This window comes from Sciurus vulgaris, assembly GCF_902686455.1.
Source record: "Sciurus vulgaris genome assembly, chromosome: 5".
Lineage (NCBI taxonomy): Eukaryota > Metazoa > Chordata > Mammalia > Rodentia > Sciuridae > Sciurus > Sciurus vulgaris.
In genome coordinates this window covers 72,855,237-72,874,606 of record NC_136465.1, presented here as the reverse complement: position 1 = coordinate 72,874,606, position 19,370 = coordinate 72,855,237, and the positions used below count along the sequence as shown (strand labels likewise).

At 41.3% G+C, this 19,370-nt stretch overlaps 1 protein-coding gene across 1 annotated transcript in view; it reads left to right on the top strand.

Moving 5' to 3' along the window:
• ANO2 (anoctamin 2) overlaps positions 1-19,370 on the top strand; it is a 335,522-nt gene that overhangs the window by 294,285 nt on the left and 21,867 nt on the right. Inside the window, exon 19 of the mRNA XM_079140683.1 lies at positions 6,182-6,327. Coding sequence (XP_078996809.1) covers positions 6,182-6,327 — 146 coding nt within the window. The remainder of the gene's footprint in view (positions 1-6,181; positions 6,328-19,370) is intronic.

Sequence of the window (19,370 nt, the reverse complement as noted above, 5' to 3'; positions counted from 1 at the left end):
GTTATAGGGCATCTCTATAGGGCAGAAATTTAGTGGCTAAACAGAGTCAAGTTTAAAGCCAGCTGTAAAATATACTCATTGTGTGACCATCAGAAAGTTATTCTCAAAAGATCTGCCTTCAACATGGTCATGTAAGGCAAACAGCTTGGATAACTGCTAAGCTATTCTATGTTAAGCCCAATGGCTTCTGGATTGAAGTATACCTAGTTATTACCTCCAGAGGCTTTCCCTTCAATTATTTCCTCCAAGGACATAAATATTGATCTAACAGGTCAGATTTGACTTTTAAAAACTATACTGGGGAATGTGATTGATATAATTACATTAATGTGTTTGTATGAATATGGCATAATGAATCACACTATTATGTATAATTATAAGGCATCAGTAAGAATTAAAATTAAAAAATGGAATTAAGATTGAGGAATTAAGTAGGTGGTTGTGCTAGATACGAATGCTTAGGATTAAAAAGAAAAATGTGATAACAATGTAGTTTACAACGTTGATCATCTTGAGTTCATCATTGGCTTTTTTTTTTTTTTTTCTTTTGTGGTACTGGGGATTGAACTCAGAGGCATTTTGTCACTGACCCCTATCTTCACCTCTTTTTATTTTCAGACAGGGTTTTGCTAAGTTGCTGAGACTGACCTCAAATTTGCAATCCTCCAGCCTCGGCCTCCCGAGTTGCTGGGATTCCAGCTGTGTGCCAGGCCCAGCTTCATCATCTAGATTTGCAAACAGTTTTCTATGATTCTTACACTTTTTTTAAAGTGTGAAGGCTGTCTAACTGATCTCTATCAGTCCAAACGACTATAGTCACCTCTCTCCCTGAGGTTGTAACATCCTCAGTAGACTCTGGGTGTACAGACTGGCCTTGAGAATTTTACAGCCCAGCAGGGGCTAAACTGGAATATGATTTCCCAGTCTTCAGTCATTTGTGAACCAACTGCGGCCTCTGTCCAGGCATCTTCCACCAGGCAATAGCATGTCCCCTCCCCGTCCTCTTTTCTAGAACTGATTCAGAGACTATGGAGATGGAAAAACGAATGTTTCTAAGGGAGGCCCTAAAACTGAGTAGTTTAAATAGCTCTGTAACTAATACCATGATAATAGATAAAACTTGGTTGCGTGTTCTCAGACTATCCTTACTCACGCAATGCCAGGCTCCTGGGGCCTGACACACTTGTGACAGATGCTTTCCAGAGAGGAGCTAATGGTTTTAAACAGAACAGTCCCAGAAAAATGTTCATAGGCAGCTCCTTCTGAGATGACTTCAGCCATGCAGAGCAGTGTGACAGAATTCGGTCTTGTGCTGTTTATTACCTGTGCCCATTGGCAGGGATTTCCCCTAGCCCTCAGCTCCCACCTTTCCCATATGTGTCTCTGCAAAACAGACTTTGGATCAAAATTGTGTAATATCCCTAAAACACACCATAGCACATCCTGACTCTTTGCTATCATTTGATCTCAAATTTAGCTCCAGTAAAATCTCGGCTCCCTGGATCTCCAAGAATGTTTCTTCCTTTTGGAAGCAAAACTGGAAATGAACCTATTATCGTCCAGACATGGATTTTTTGTGTTTTTTGTTTGTTTGTTTGTTTTTTTTTTTTTTTTTTTGAAAGAATAAATACCAGCTTTCTCATATGCTAGATTTTCTCCTGGCATACATTGAGATTGACCAACCAGACAGACAGATCAATAATTCCACTGTCCCTCCATCCTTATTCTTACTAAAAGCATCAGATCACATCCCCCAAAGGGCTGTAAGAGATGGCTGAACTCAGCTAGTAAGATTTTTAAAACTTTCTGCTTTTTTGTGTAAATGTGGTAAGTTTAACATTTCAAGACATAAAACACTCTCTCTTTAAAGACATCACAGAAAGTCTGTGTTCTGCTCAAATACAGTGGAGTCTGACCCTGAATCAAAAGTTTAAAGAACAGGTTTGAACCATGACTGGTATTGTGCAAGGGAACACCGTGGTTGATGCATTCCTCCCCTTTGGCCCATTTATGGCTAGGTTCTGCCTTCTTTAGTGGGGTTCAGGGTTCATGGAAACAGGTCTGTAAAGACAGCCTGGGGCTCAGATTCCTGTGGCAAGAAGGCCCAAAGTGTGACAGCACTATTTTCTTGGGTATAAGCCCATAGGGCACAGGCAGAGAAGAAACTGGGAGCCTTCCAAAGAGGTTCTGAGACTTGTTGTTAAAAAGGAATGGAAAAAATAGCAGATGAAAAGGACAAGGGGTAACATCAAAGATGTTATTTTAACAAGCAAGTGCATCATACGGTCGGAATCATAACCCTAAGTTTTCCAAACGGCCCATCTGTATGTTATACAGTTTGTGGGATTCCCCTTAAATCCTGCTCTAGAGAGACTTTATTAATTTTTTAATAGTCACCAAGATATCCGGAGGAAAACTTGTGGGAATGATGGGCTCATAAGAACTGTTTGGGGATTTTTTTTTGTTTCACCCTATACACACTTAAAAGGATACTGAAGCCCCTTCCTCCTCTTCCCTTGCCACCTTGGCTGCACAGACTTGGCCTTGGCCTTGGCCTTCTTCTCCCATAACTCTCCTTCATTGTGCTTTGATAACTGCTCAACCCCTTAACTTCTTTCCAGAGAGGAACTGAATGGTTTTAAATACTACTGCCCTGAATAATGTTCATAGGCAGCTCCTTCTGAGATGACTTTCCTCTCTGGAAAGTGCCTGGTAAGTGTTGTCAAGAATGTGGGGGAAGAGGTTCACTCATACATTGCTGGTGGAATTGCAAATTGGTGCATCCACTCAGAAAGCAGTGTGGGATACCTCAGAAAACTTGGAATGGAGCCACCATTTGACCCAGCTATCCCACTCTTCAGCCTATACCCAAAGGACTTAAAATCAGCTTACTGCAGTGATGCAGCCACACCAATGTTTATAGCAGCTCAATTCACAATAGCTAAACTATGGAACCAACCTAGATGCCCTTCAACAGATGAATGCATAAAGAAAATGTGGTACATAGATACAATGGAATATTACTCAACCTTAAAGAAGAATGGAATTATGGCATTTGAAGGTAAATGAATGGAGTTGGAGAATATCATGCTAAGTGAAATAAGCCAATCCCCAAAAACCTAAGACTGAATGTTTTCTCTGATAAGTGAATCCATAGTGGGTAGGGAAGAATGAAGAAACTTAGGATTGTGCAGGGGGGAATGAGAGGAGGAGTGGGGTAGTGGGGATTCCCCTTAAATCCTGCTCTAGAGAGACTTTGTTAATTTTTTAATAGTCACCAAGATATCCAGGAGGAAAACTTGTGGGAATGATGGGCTCATAAGATCTGTTTGGGGATGGATGGTAGAATGAGACAGGCATTATTACTCTATGTACATGTATGATTATACTACTGATGTGACTTGGCACCATGTACAGCCAGAGGAATGAGAAGTGATGCTCCATTTGTGTACAGTGTGTCAAAATGTATTCTATTGTCATGTATAACCAATGAGAACAAATTAAAAAAATTTTAAAAAGAAAGTGATGTTCCTCAGGGCTCTTCGCTGACCCTCTGCTCTGTCCACGGTTGATGTTCATTACCATGGCTTTATTCTCTCCATGGTAGTTCTCAGATCTTCGCCTCCAGCCCAGCGCTCTGGGCACAATTGCCTGCTCCATTGTCTATGGGTTCCTCCACCTGATTGTATTGGAGTTATTTCAGATTGGGTTCATTTTCTCTTCTGAATAAATTTCTCCCTCCCTCCTGCTGGTATGAGGAACCCTAGTCATCTGGGCAGCCTGGGAACAGAGACATAAGGGTTCGTTGATCCTTCAACAGAGCTGCGGTCGGTCTCATCTCCTACCTTTGGCCTCTGAGATTCTGCAGCATGAGCTGGGGTGTTTTCTCTGCTGTCTTTGACCATAGGCACTGGACATTCAGCCCCTCAGCTTCGCTGCCTTCCTCACGCCAGGTCCATCCTTTAAGATGAGCATTAGCAATCTTCATGCACTGCTGGGTTCATACTGTTTTCATTACTTTTTAGTTTTATATTCTTTTATTCATTTCAGAAGTGGATAGGGACATATACCTGTGTTCAGTTTTTTATAATCAAAATCACTGATTGGTCTTCACTGAAGATTTGGCCAAGTTTTCTGATCATCAGTATCTGGAAGGAAAGACTCCATTTTAATTCTGGTTCTAGATTTTCCCTCCCCTCTTTTCCTTATTTTTCCTTCTTTCTTGTTTTCTTTCACCCTCTCCTGATTCTTAGACAAGGTCTCAACTAGTCCATACTATTTGGCTTCAGAATCTTTAGGCTCCATCTAGTTTTTCTCATTTTTTTATTATGAATTTTTTATATTTTTTTACTGTTTATTTCTCCCCAGTACTGGGAATTGCAACCCAAAGCACTCTACTACGAGTCACAGTCACAGTCCTTTTTATTTTTTGTTCTGAGACGAGGGTTTCTCTAAGTTGCTGAGGCTGACCTTGAATTTGCAATCCTCCTGCCTCAGCCTCTCAAGTAGCTGGGACTCCAGGTGTGCACCATCATGCCCAGCTGTACTGCCACTTCTATTGGATCTCAGCGCATTGTTTAGATCTTGTGATTAGGATGCTGTTGTGATGATGGTGAAGATGATGAGAGGATAAGGACAGATACCTTTATTGATCTCTTGGCACATACGAGGTCCTAACTTGAGCTTGTCACATACTTCATTTTCTTTAACTGACCCTCTGGCAAGTTAATATTTATTTCTTCATTTCGAAGACATGAAGACTAAGCTTTGTAGAGTTTTAAACCTTCTTTCGTGTCCCCCAAAATATAGTTGATGAGTTGTGAAACTCGATTTTACACAACTATATTCTATTGAAGGTCAGGCTTTTATCACCTTTGTGGCATATTAGCTAAGACAGGATGAGAGCTCTGCTTTGAACCGTTAGACTTCCACTAGCTTTCAGAAGACATTACTGGCAATAGAAGTTGTGTTATCATGTCGGGTAACACCTACACCGAAGTCAGGTGGTCTTAGGGGAGGGTAAGGAGGTCTGTGCCATCCAAAGACAAAGCTTGAGCTTCGAAATCCCCTTTGAGCTCTTCAAGTCTGTGATTCAGAATGTTCTGTGAATTCTTCCAACCATCTCCTGGAAAGCTCCTCTTAGACTGGTTAACCCCACTGGCCCCTAGCTCTTTCACCAATTTTTATTTTCTATACATTGTACCTCAATGGGAAGTATGAATACCCTATATCCTTGACCATATTTTATAACTTAATACTAAAAATAATATTAGCACTCATCTATTCGGTGCTCACTGTATCTAAATATCATGATTAGGGTCATTTCTCTTGTATCTTCTACCAACCCTGAGAAGTTGAACCATTATTATCTTGTTACCAGTCTAGACCCAAAAATACTAAGTATGGTCATCTTCATCAGTCACGCTACTATAATGAAATACCACAGATAGGTGGCTTAAACAACACAAGTTTATTTTCCTGTAGTTCTGGAGACTGAAAAGTCCAGGAACAAAGTCCAGCAGGTTAAGTTCCTGGTGAGGGCTCTCCCTGGCTCACAGATAGATTCCTTCTGTATGTTCACGCATGGTAGAAAGACAGAGGGAAAAAGAAATCTTCCTCTTCTTGTAAGATCACTATTCCTATTAGATTAGGAGACCCACCTTTATGGCCTCATTTAATCTTAATCACCTCCTAGAAGCCCTATCTCCAAATACATTGAGCATTAAAATTCCGGCATACATATTGATGGTGGCTAGTGTTCAGCTTTAATAAAGATGATGCCTGTGATGTTATTGAGACCCTAAAAATGTTTGACCTGTGAGGAAATTACCCTTCTTCTACTCTCTGGACACCCCTCTGTTTTCCTGGAAGAAGGTGGAAAGATCACCCAATGGGCAATAAGGAGGGCCAACTCTCTTATTGCTTATTAAACAATAGGAAGAATTTAAAGTTTAATTGGATTTGAAGAAACTAATCTTTGGGGGAGATTGTTCTCTTTCATTATCTTCGTTAAGGACATCCTCATGTTGACTTTGGAGAAAAGTAGTCTCCCTGTGTCTGTATATCTGTCCTTGTATTAGAGATGGCTCCAGTGTCAAAAGTTAGTGTTTTCCTCCTTTCTATCTGCAGAATTAACATGCTGTCTAGAGACTGTTGGTGACTACTCTGTTTCTTTTCCCAGGAAACTAAAGAAACTATTTCGGAAGCTAAAAGATGAAACAGAACCTGAAGAAACTGACCCTGACCATTCAAAACGTCCAGAACAGTGGGACCTAGACTATAGCTTGGAGCCATATACTGGACTAACTCCAGAATACATGGAAATGAGTAAGAGCCCGTGATCTTTCCTTCCACTGAGAGCAGGTTCAGATGAGGGATCTGTGTATTGAGGGAGAGAGGGGGCTGGGGATTGACTGGGACAGCCTCTGCTCCCTCATGGGTTTCATAGCTTCTCAACATCCCCTTCAGCACCACGTGAAAGTTAAAAGCATGGGGCAAAAAGTGCCCTGGAATGAGAAAAAGAAGCAGCTTTATCACCAGTGGATAGATGATACCAGGGGTGATGCCTTCTCCTTGGGTCTCCTCTGCTCATCACGCAATCAAAAGTTTGATCTATCAGGTCCTTTCCCAAAGCTGCTATTATTGATGAAGTCAAAAGGGAAATTGTAAAATATGGAATTTAAGAATCTAGTTTCTGCAAAAGGAAAGTAACCTATTATATTTGTGTCAAGGATATATACATCTTTGACAGAAAGTAAAGGAATGTTCCCTAATCTCATCAGGTAGGGCTGCATAACACACCAACTTATCCACAAAAAATTGAGTTCATTTTATGTAGGGGTGAGAGGCAGATTCCTAGTTGCAGAGCCTCTGATTATTATTTATATAAGACTTGAAGGCAAGGGTACACATCAGTACAAGTTGATAGAAGCTGCTCATTTCAGATGTGACTTGAAAGCCAGTTCTCCATTATGAGAATTGTTTCAGTTTAGACCAGCTTCAAACTCTTGGCCACTTGAGAATAATCCTGGTCTTCTATTTGAGTATATGTTTCAGAAACTTTTTTCCAAGACTTGAAACTAATGAATTAAAAGAATAGTATACTAATGATCAACAGCCCAGATATAGCATCTAAACATTTGTTCAATCTAGAGATTATAGAGAAACGTCAATCAGAGCCAACAGAAGAATCAGTCAATACTTAATATAATTGCACCTGTCATTGTGTTTGCACAATAATTCCTGACCCCTTTGGTTATTCACTTTTAATAGGGGCTAGCAATGCCTCTCTGTGTACCTGGTACCTCCCTCATTATTTCTAGTGGATATTTATTCTATTCTGTTGTAAGAATGTATGTATGTAAGTTAAGAGTAGAAGGAGGGGCAGAGTTTAGATTAGATAGTCATGAGAGGTCTATCCCTGGAGTGTCTGTCTAAAGTTAGGGCCAAACCTGAGCTTTTTAACCAAAATCAACTCATCAGAAAAGGATCAGTCACAATGTGTGCTTCAGGAATGATTGCTATAGAAAACCTCAAGACCCACCCAATTTATGGAAGCCTTGGTTTTCTCGTGCCTTTCACATTTACCTAAGTGCTACCTCTAATCCATACTGACTCTGAGCCAGGTATTTGCACAGAGGTGACTGCTCATATTTCAGATGCCATTCTACATCTGCCATCCTCTTGCCCAGAAAGAAAAGAGTTGCTGCCAGAGACCAAGCCTTCCACTAGTAATCCTTGACTCCTGTCTACCTCCGACCTCCATCCCTAGTCTCCACCCCACCAGCAATTATCTGTGTAGATTCCCATGCCTCCTGCCTGTCTGTGCAGCTAGCCAACTATTGCAAACCTTTCTTTGTGTGATTAAGAGCAAAGACCCTTGAACTGTATTCCCTGCCTTCAAATCCTGACTCTGTTTCTGACTAGCTGGATGACCTTGGGAGAGTGCTTAACTTTTCAAGTGTCTATTTGCTTAGTTGTTACAAAAAAAAAAAAAAAAAAAAAAAAAAAACGGATAGTAATATTTATCCCATGGGATTGTTGTGAGTATTCAATGAATTAATAGCTGTGAAGATCTTAGAAGAGTGTCTTTACATATAGAAGCTATATGTTTTAGTTAGCCTTTTCCTCTCTGTGACCAAAAAAAGAAAAAAGAAGAAAAATCTAACAAGAACAATTTAGAGGAGAAAAGTTATGTTGGTTCATGGTATCATCAGTTCAGTCCATGATCAGCCAGCTCCACAGCTCTGGGTGTGAGGTGAAGCAGAACACTGTGGTGGAAGGATGTGGAAGAGGAAAGTAAATCACAGCACAGCCACCAGGAAGCAGAGAGAGAGAGAGAGGACACCACTCACCAGGGACACAATATGAACCCCAAAGCTCTATTCCCCCAGACCAACTTCCTCTAGTCACACCCTACCTGCTACAGTTATCCCCCAGTTAATTCATAGTAGTGGATTAATCCACTTATGGGGTTACACCTCTCATGATCTAATCATTGCACCTCTGAAAATTCTTGCCTTGTCTCACATATGATCTTTTGGGAAACACCTCATATCTAAAGCATAGCACTGTAGTGAAGTGTCAGTGTTGCTTCTTTTAATAATCTTGAGGTCCTAGGAAAGCAGTGACTAGGAAATATGCTCGACTTTGTCAGCTTTTGTATGGTTAAATATAAATCCACAGTGCGTTTAAATTTGAATACTTACAAAGTAATGGGAAGAGGACTTCCAGAAGAAATTCACAGCAAAGTTTTAAAGTGAAATTTACAGCACAGATTAAAAACACAAAAGCAAACAAAAAACTCAAATACTTACAGGTTATAAGTGAATAAAACAACCATATATCTATAACAGAAAGTTTGAAAATACTGTAAAGAAAGGAAAGTCTCTCTCAAAACTCCCCTCATTCTAACCCAATTTTTAAAAGCATTTTGGTGCCATTTCTTAAACACACTTTGTTTTATGTAAGATTTTAAAAATAAGGTTGTGATCACGTTTACACTGTTGTTTCTTTTCTATTCAACATTATATGAATAAATACTTCAAGTTGTCACATAATATTCAAAACTAATAGCTTCACGGTAGTCCCTCTAGTAAGTGTAGCACTGTTCATCTCCCCGTTCAGGGCATGGAGGCTTATTTCCCAATTCTCCCCTATTTTGATGCTCTAAAACAGTATATGCTATCTTTGTGCATCTGATCTTTTCTGCATTTAGTATCATTTCATCAAGATAGATTTACACAGATGTGATTGGCTGCTCTAAGATAACGTTCATTAAGCAGTTCTTGATTCATTTTACCAAACTACTTTCTGAAAGGGTTAGATCAATTCACCTAGACACAGGCAATGCATGGAAACACCCTTTTAGCAAATACCCTTACATATTCCACTTCCTAAAGTCAGGTGATATGAAAGAATTATCAGTTCATAGTAAGCTTCAGACTCCCAACCCCAAGTGCACACCCCATTCCACCCTGTTGACCTGAACATTCCAGACTCATCCCTAGCTTCAATTTATACAGTGCTTTCTCTGTGAAGTCTCTCCAGGCCAAACCCCAGTTGTTCCTGAGTGACGTCATTATTTATTAGCTCTTCTCTCCTAGCCTTGCGTTTGGTGCACACACTGATGGGATCTTACTGAATTATGGTACTGTTGCTCATGGCTCACATATCTGTTTTCCAGCAGACCCAGTCTGTTAGGTTCTAGAAACAGCAGTGAGCAGGGACCAGTGCTTATTCATCTTTATATCCCCTGGAGTCCTGCACATTTCATGGCACATAATTCTCATGTGTGTCTGAGAAAAAAAAATGAATTCATGTAATCATCTATGAATGGATATGTCTGTTAATTAATGGAAAAAGATTTATTAACAGTGATGAGTGTATCCCATTTGTTTACAATAAAAAAAAAAAAAGAAAGTCAAAAAAAAAAAAAAAAAAAAAAAAGTGATGAGATGGAAATGAAGGATCATTTTCAAGCAACACGGGATGGATGGTGAAGATGTTCTGAAGAGGTTTCCAGGTTTGGCAGGAGGTTCTCTCTGGTTCCAATAATCTGCATATCAGCAATAAGAGCAGAGAATAGTGTTCCAAGGAAGAAGACTGGCGAGTGAGACAAAGACAACTATAGTTTAGGGATAGGAAAGGTTGCGATACAGACCTGGGATTAGTGGACAATCCTGAAGACAGACAAGTCATGTCAGGACAGAGGAAGTGATGGTACAATCTTCACCATTATGGTGACAAAGAATTCTTCATTGCCTTTAGGCAAATGGGCAGCAAATGCAGAAGGGGGTCCCAAGGCTAAGGAAGGAATGGGGAAGCACAGACATATTTATTTGATGATTCATTTATTCTTTCATTCAGCAATTTATTTTGGTACCAGGGATTGAGCCCAGGAATGCTTAATCACTGAGCCATATCCCCAGCCCTTTTTATGTTTTATTTTGAGGCAGTGTCTTACTAAGTTGCTTACAGCCTTGCTAAATTGCTGAGGCTGGCTGTGAAACTGCGATCCTCCTGCCTCAGCCTCCCGAGTCACTGAGATTATAGGTATGCACCACCGTGCCTGGCACATTCATCAAATTTTATTCGGCTCCTAGATGGAGGAATAAATTTGGAAACCAGAATAGTCTCTTCATCAATTCAGAGTGACACTGACATTGATTTAGTCGACATTCAATAGATACAAATGCAGACTTTGGAAGAGGAAGCAGCTTAGATCACACATGGATTTCTCAAGCTGGGTTCCACAGAAAACCTTTAGCCATTTCACTAAGAATTTTAATTATTTGAGAAACATTAATATCTTACTTAACATTTTATGTAAATGTAAAGAAAATGTCTTCTGGGTTAGATTCCTTTTATTACTTTTATCTTTAGACTCTCCTCTTCACCCTTCCAGGGAGTATATGTTTTTGTGTACAATCAAAGACTGGACTGTAGGATAGAGTGCACAAAGCTTCATCAAGCAGCACCCCTGCTGCTCCATGTACTATGGCTAGGGGTGGGCTATGGAGTCAAATCACTGGGCTTCCAATACTAATGCTGCTGTGTGTCTCTGAGCTTGATGCTTGAAGTCACTGGGTCCAATTTTCCCATCTAAATTGTGGGTTTGTTATAATATCTACCTCACAGGTCTGTTCTACAAATTAGGTGCTGAATACCAAGTAGCCAAGTGCTGTAATCCCAACTACTTGGTAGACTGAGGTAGGAGGATTACAAATTTGAGGCCAGTCTGGGCAATTTAGTGAAACCCTGTCTCAAAATAAAAAATAAAAAAAGGGGGCTAGGGGTATGACTCAGTGGGTTCCATCCCCAGGACAGAACAAAAACAAGAACAAAAAGTAGTTAAAAAACAGTACTTATATACATAGACTCTCAATAAACACTAGCCATTATTACTGTCATGAGTCAAATTTCTGTTGAATCTAGAAAGCTTTTAACTGAAAACAGTCTGAAGGTCCAGAATGTAGTGAGCCCATCAGTACATCAGTATTAGGACTTCAGAATTGTTTAAAGAATAAGGGTACCAGACTCCAAGACACACCTGAGAATTATATTCAGAAGCTTGGCTATAAATACTCTGAGACATTTGTCCTTTCAGAAAATTCCAAGCCCCTGGGGCCCTACTGACAAGACTGGAATCTCAAATGGGTTCTTTTTGTCATCTGTTTATCTAAAACCCACAAATTTTGTTCCTCCAGTCATCCAGAACTTAATCGCTATTTTCTTCCTACCTCAGGAATTCAATTATCTCCCTTAAAGCCTTCCTCCAGCTTCCTAAAAGCAACCCAGACGTTGAGGCCTTAGGGCCCTTAAGGTGGGTGGTGAGATGTATTTCTTCTGTCATTCACAGTCATTAGACAAAATCTCATTTTTCTTAGTCATGAACTTAAATCCTGTTAAACCCTAATAGAAAGGAGGTGCATGGGGCTGGCCTATTTACTCTTTATTTGGAGTGAAAGTCACATAATTACTATTTAGAACCAAGGGCGCCCAATCTTTCCTACTCTCCGGAAATGTCCACCAAGGGGTATAAGAATCATAGACCAGAACATCAGCACCCTTGAGGCCACATCCAAGTTGTCTTGTGAAAGTGGAAGTCCGAATTCTTGGATTCGGGAGGAACAACCATGATTGGTACAGATCCTATCTTATTCTCCTGATTACTTTTCAACTTTGCATCCACGATAGCTGTAGAGAAGCCTGTTTGGTGTGCTCCTGAGCCTTATTTATTCATGGATCCTTCTCTGCACTGACTTTGCCTCTACTAAGAATTTTGAATTCCTATTGAAGCCTTTACCTGTTCTCCTTTGAATGACTACAACTGTATCCTAACTTCTTGTATTACTGATACCTTCCCTATTCCTCTTTCTACCTTTCCTTCTTACTTTTTATAATAGAATGACTAGTAAAATACAAACCAGACCATATCTATATCTACATATATAATATACATATATATTTATATATATATATATATATATGTAATTTTTAAAAAATTTACCTCCTTCAGTGCTACTGACTTCTCTTAAGATAAGGTCCATATCTTCCAGTACAGCACACAGGGACATCTGTGAACTGGTTCTTGTTAGTTGTCCTATACAGGTCCACAGATGCATATCTGGCTAATTGACTCTACCATGTCTGCATTGGCCTGTGCTATTGGTTCTATCTGCCCACAAATTCTTATTGAGTTATTCAGGCTCTATCACATTTGCTGTTGGAGAAGATGCCTTACTGATTGTCCCATTCTTAGTTCTTCTCCCTTCTTCTAAACCTGTGCCCTTAGAAAGCCTTAGTGCTCTGGGGTCAGGGACTGTGTCTTAGTCCTTTTTAACACACTTATCATAGTTTCCTGGAACATAGTAACAGCTCTATAAAATATTTGAGTGACTAGCTCAGTAGCTCCCCTTCCTTCAGTGGCAAAGAAAAGAAAGTCCCCCACTTCTCCTTATATCAAGATATTTAGGCCTTCCTCTCCACCACGGACATACTTAGATATTTCTTTATATGAAGCAGTTTTCCTCTTCCAAGATGAAGTTGGGTCATGTCTATTATCAGGGTTTCTCTCAAAGAACAAGTCACCTCTGGTTTTAGTTTACACCTTTCCTTTTGGGACCCAGGTCCTTTGTGGAAATGGAAAGGATAGAATGCTCTGCCTCTGAGGTTGACTTGGCTTGGACCAAAGACTTGGCTTTAATGATTTGGCCTTAACCTCAACTTCATTTCCACATCTTTCCTCTGCAGCATTCCCTCCTGACAATCCTGAGGGCAGTGCTATAGTGTCAGGACCAGTGCTGGACACAGGGGACACAGATAACAGATGTGGCCCATGCCCTCCAGGGCTTCAGGATCTGGTGGTGGAGACTGATGGGCAGTAAACCAGGAAGGCCTTCACTGTCCTGGAAGAAAATTCCCCTGACTTGGCCAGCTTCAGTGAGGCTAAGCCTTTGTAGCTTGTCTTTAGCCCCTCAGAGCATTCTCTTCCTGCTTCCAGTCCATAATTATCCACTCACCAAACTTCCTTGGGGTGTTTTTTTAATTCTTTTTTAAAAACTTTGATTCATTGTACACAAATGGGGTACAACTTTCATTTCTCTGGTTGTACATGAAGTAAAGTCACACCGTTTGTGTAATCATACAAGTACATAGGGTAATGATATTTGTCTCATTCTATTATCTTTCCTTCCCCCATCCCATCCCCACCCCTCATTTTCCTCTATACAGTCCATCCTTCTTCATTCTTGCCTCCTGCCCCCCATTATGTATCATCATTCACTTATCAGAGAAATCATTTGACTTTTGGTTTTTTGGAATTGACTTATTGCACTTAGCATGATATTCTCCAACTCCATCCATTTACCTGCAAATGCCATAATTTCATTCTTCTTTATGGCCAAATAATATTCCGTTGTGTATATATACCACAGTTTGTCCATTCATCTGTTGAAGGGCATCTAGGTTGGTTCCACAATCTATTGTGAATTGAGCTGCTATAAACATTGATGTGACTGTGTCACTGTAGTATGCTGATTTTAAGTCCTTTGGGTATAGGCCATGGAATGGGATAGCTGAGTCAAATGTTGGTTCCGTTCCAAGTTTTCTGAGGAATCTCCATACTGCTTTCCAGAGTGACTGTACCAGCAATGGATACGAATAGGAAAAGAAGAACTCAAGCTATCACTGTTTGCCAATGACATGATTCCTTGTGTTTTAGAAATCATAAACTGGACCAAACAAAGGAGGATCATTGACCAGTTACTACCTTGGGTGTGTTTCGAGACTTCAGATGAGGCAAGGAAGGTCCAAGAAGAGAATCAGTAATTAATTCTTGAGGGCAGGTGTCATGAACAAGCTATACCATTAACAGACCAAACACATTTGTTTGGTATCTTTCCACAGTGTCAGGATTTATTGAGTAACAATAAATTCACAAGTTTCATCATTATTTTCAGTTGCAATTCACTGAGTATTCATAGGTCACTTGATAGTTGTAAGCTGGGAATTGGCAAAATCTTTCATTTCAATCTTAATTACTAATATCTATAACATTCAAATCACACATCACATTTTACACAATGATAGATATAGGTTTCAGAAAAGATAAGAAAGGGTTAAGGTGGCCCCAGGGTTTTGGAAGGCTTCGCTGAACTCAAAAGCTGATTACAATTGAAAGAATATCACTGCAGTTTGCCAGATGGAACCTGCCAAAGAACTTGTTTAGGACCCAGAGCTGTCAGACAGAGTTGGGAACTTATTCTGGGACAGGGTCTGAAGGACAGGTAGTTTTGGAATGGGTCATTTCAAGAAGAAAGATTCAGTTTAGCCAAAGCCCTAAATTCTGGGACAGAAAGTCAAAGGTTTGTGGCCTGTTGACCCTGTGATGCATTCACCAGACAGTCTGATGAAAGTCACTTGTGTGGGCATTAGGCAGTCTCAGGGTGCTCCTCCATTCATGGGTCTCAGGTGAGAAGGATGCTTTATCCAGTGGTCCTGTGTGCTTGAGAAGATCATGGGCCTGGTTTTTCTGATATGGGTCGATGATATGCTTATGCATCCTGTGTTTCTAATTTGATTCTGTACATTCATGGGTAGTCTTTTGTATTAGCACAATTTATCAGTTTGTACCCATATGGTTGTGCTGTGCAAACAGTGGTTGTTTACTAGTACAAACAGGTGTAGAGGCATTCTACCTTAGCACTTGTACTCAAAATGGAACAACTTATAACAAATTACTGCTTTACAAAATGGAGTAACTTAGGGTTTGGAACAGTCTGAAAACTACTATTCTAATCACCAAGGAGTAACCATGGAGCAGGGCACAGCCTGCTCTCCACAACAGCCGTCTTGATTAGCAACGCCTTGCTCACTGCTGACACTGACACTGGCCACTCACAGAGTAAATGTGTAAGAGTGACCACATAAATGGGGGTGTCTGTTTATCTGTCTTCAACCTTCTCTTATCTAGGCTGCAGGAATCTCACTCTGCAGTAATGCTATGCCAATTCTTATTTATTTACAGGCTGATAATCTGGTGAGTGGATTATCAAGAGTGGTGGTTATCCCTGTTTCTCTTTCCCTGCCTCCTCCTCCTCCAACTTCCATGCCCCTTCCTACTCCCCTTAACTTCTTTTGCCTCCTCCCTCCCTCCCCCATGCTTGGCTATTGTGCTCCCCTTTCCTGTGGCAAGCCGGGAAATAAGAGAAGGTGTAATGTGAACCCATCCCTGCTGCTCCTGAGGGCTGCTCTGGGAAATAGCTCTGTGAGACAGAGAAGACTGAAGTCCACAGCAGATGTCAAAACCTCCCTGGAGGTAGCAGTTTTTGCCATCCCTGTGGATAACTAATAGCACTTGGTGATGTGTCACCATGCCACCACTTCTGGTTTCTCTGCACCCTTGTCTTTGAAGTAAAAGTCCTTTACATATGTCATCTCTTCACCTGTAGATATCACTGTAGAGCAGAGTGATCAATTATATCCCTTCGCCCCATGTTTCCAGTGTCAGATGAGACTTGGATGAGGATCCAGCTTTGCTTCAAACTCTTTTTTTTTTTTTTTTTTTTTCTTTTTTGCAGTGCTAAGGGGGAGGGAGCCCAGGGCTTTGCCTACACGTCCTAGATAAGAGCTCCACCACTGAGCTATACCCCAGCCCCCAGCTTTGCCCCTCTCTAGCAGTGTGGCCTTGAGCATGCCATCTCTCTGGGTCTCTCTTTCTTCCGAGATTTTACAGTGAATTAAACAAAAGGATGAATTTTTTTCCCCCTGCCATGATGTAACCCACCAGTCTGTGGTCAAATCTGTGCAGTATGTCACAAGTGAGACATAACTCCTACTATTTTGGAAATACAAAGAAAAACAGTCAATGTTGCCTTTGCCTTCTTGGATTCCTAGATGGTTCTTTTGAGTGTGAGAGCAAGGGAAGTTTTAGTACAGGTGCATGGAAGTGAGTGATGCAGAAAATGATTTTTCATTGTATTTCTTGACAAGAACAAACAGTTTTCAAACTGCTGGGCCCGGAGACCTCCAGGTCCCTTCCAGGGCTGGCATTATAGTTCAGACATCCCAGCTGGATAATGCACCTCAGCCAGCAGGCCGGGAGTGATGTGAGCTGCCTGAATTCACCCCAATGACTCATGAGTAGAGCTGAGTCTAGAGCTTCTTTCAGACCATTCCAGGAGAGAATTTCATCAGGGCCCATAGGAACTCTAGGTTCAGTAGAGGAATAGAATAGAGTGAGGTTTCCTTCTTCCCTCCCAACTGACTAGACCTCCCCAATTCCAGAAGGGCCCTTGTCTTGAACTTAGAGCAAAAATGAGAGCAGTGAAACCAAAGCTGCCTGCTCCCTCTGGCGTGCCTGACATGGTGATCCCTGGCCCAGCTCTCAGCTGTCAGCTTCCTTCCGCGTGATCCCCAGGACCACCCATGCAGACAGGAAGTGCGTTCAACCCACTCGGAGCAGTTGTAATGGTAGGGCAGGTCATCAGTTGAGGGAGGCAGCAGGGAGAGATGTATTATATTTACATTTTTCTAAATTGAGCTAGAGGTAGGGCCCAGGCCCAGCAGCCTGGGGGAGGGACCCTGAGGAGAAGGGGAAGCTGGGAGTGGGCTTGATGCGGGGGCCCAGAGGGGGTGCAGGGAGCTACCTCTGGGCAGGAGTGACTGTGAGGATGGGCTGGCTCCAGACAAAAAGAAACTTGAGAGTGAGGGATTAAGCTGGAAAAACCTGTGAGGGGAGCAGCAGAGCGAGCTTTCAGCTTTCGAGGGAATCTCCAATATCAAACCGTTTTCCTGAAGAGCTTACTAAGAAGGACTTCAAGGGTAGCTTCCCATCCCCCGACTCTGAGGGGAGCAAGAAAGCTGGCCAGGAGCAGGCCATGGCATTAATCATCACTGTCCCTGACCCCACTGTGGGACTTCAGAGCCCCTTCATTGCAGGCCCCACATAGCCCAGCAAGGGGGTTTCCCTTAGGGCCCCACGAGGAAGTATTCTTCTCTTGCTTTAAGAGCTACAAATTAAGTTCTCTGGATACTTCCATTGGTTAGATTTTTCCTACAAAGTAGAATTTGGCAGAAAAAATGTAGGCCTGCGCCTAATCCTATGAGGAGTTTAGTGACAAGTTTCAAATGAATTTCTTGATAAAGTTCTATCGCCATTTTATCCAGATAAATATATGATACCACTGTCAGTTTTTCCCACCTGAAGACTGATGGCCTGGGTTCACGGTAGTCATAAATCCTGAGGGAAGTTTCGTGAGGGCAAGTTTCATGTCTCATGCATTCAGCACCCCACCACAGGGCCTGGCGTATAGTAGGTGCTCCTTAGATGTTTGCTGAAGAAGTGTAAAGAACAAGTGATTTTATAGTGAGGATCTTGAGGATGAAATGACAGGCAGACTCTACCGACATCACTTTTCATCAGAGCTCTCCAGACCCCCTTGCTGTATTGCTTTCACTGGGACAATATACCCCACATCTCAATCTGCACTCGTTATTTTGAACTGCTTGAGTTTAGGGAATGCCGTCCTCCTGAGAGTAGATTTCCTATGATATTATCAATAGATGAGCTTGTAAAATTACCTAAATAGTTCAGGCAAAATAATCCCAAGGATTAGTCAACAACTACTACTTAACACATATCCCAAAGTCTCATTGACTTATGCCTGAGAAAGAGAATAAAGAACAATGAAAAGAACTGACTCATTGAGTATCCACCCAGGAAATGACTAGGTGAAAGTGGCCACTTACCAAAGAAAGAGCAGAAAGAATTGACACTTCTTATGAAGGGGTGACTTAGGTGATACCTGAGATGCCTTTCAACTCTACTCTTCTTTGGTAGGGACTGTGCTAGGTAATTTCCAGATTTACATCCAAGCTGGATGTCAGGGATGAAGTATTCTAGAATATCCTGAAAAGCCAACAGCACCAAAGTTCGTATCTTTTGTTACATGCCAACTCCAAGTGTGTGTGCTATGAGCCAGTGACTTAAAACACCAGGAAATTCTTTTCTCTGAACCATCCTGTTTATATGAACTGAGTCATTCCACTGGCTAATTAGCCACCTGCCACCTTCTCCAAATGGCATTTAAACACAGTTCAGGCAGCATCCAGGGTCTTGTTCCAACATTTCTGGGAAGTCAGGTGAATCCTAGGTCATTTGTCTCCTTTAGCTTCTGAGCCAAGCATTGCTTGGCATTACCTGTATTGGGGGCTCCTCCTCTCATGCATGCTTAAGAGAAAGAGCAAGACTACCTCTGCATATGGCACCCCTCAGTGTACTACAGAAGGCTCCTGATATACAGAATATGCCTTGTCAGTGTTGGAGAAGTGAATGAGTGAGTGAGTGAACAGATGATTGAAAGGAAGGCACTCTTTTAATTTAACACTAAGAAGAACTATACTGCCTTCCATTTCTCTTCTAACAATGAGGAAGTTCAGGGTGAACTTTGTCCCTCATTATCACCACATCATGGGTTCCCAGGCTTATTGGTTTTGCCCTCTTTTCTGAGCACTTCATTTTCCTTCTTAAAAAATTCCATAAACCTAATTGCATTTTCATTTGTGTTGACTTTTCCACAACTGTTTGGGAAGAGGTAGAGAACAAGGAATAAAGTAAACAAATGTCCTCAGTAATGATTTGTGGCTTGGAAGCTTCTTTTCAATCATGACTATTTTCCTTGTCCCTACCTCACTCACTGCATCACCACAGTCCACGTGGGTGGGTGGGAGGAAGGATGAATGTCTAAGTGGCCTACACACTCTCATCTTGCAGGTGGATAAAGTAAACAGGGGCCCAAAAGTCAGTACATACAGTTGTTCATTTAATAGACCTTCGCTGGAAATTCTTCAGGCCATTCTCAAGTGCA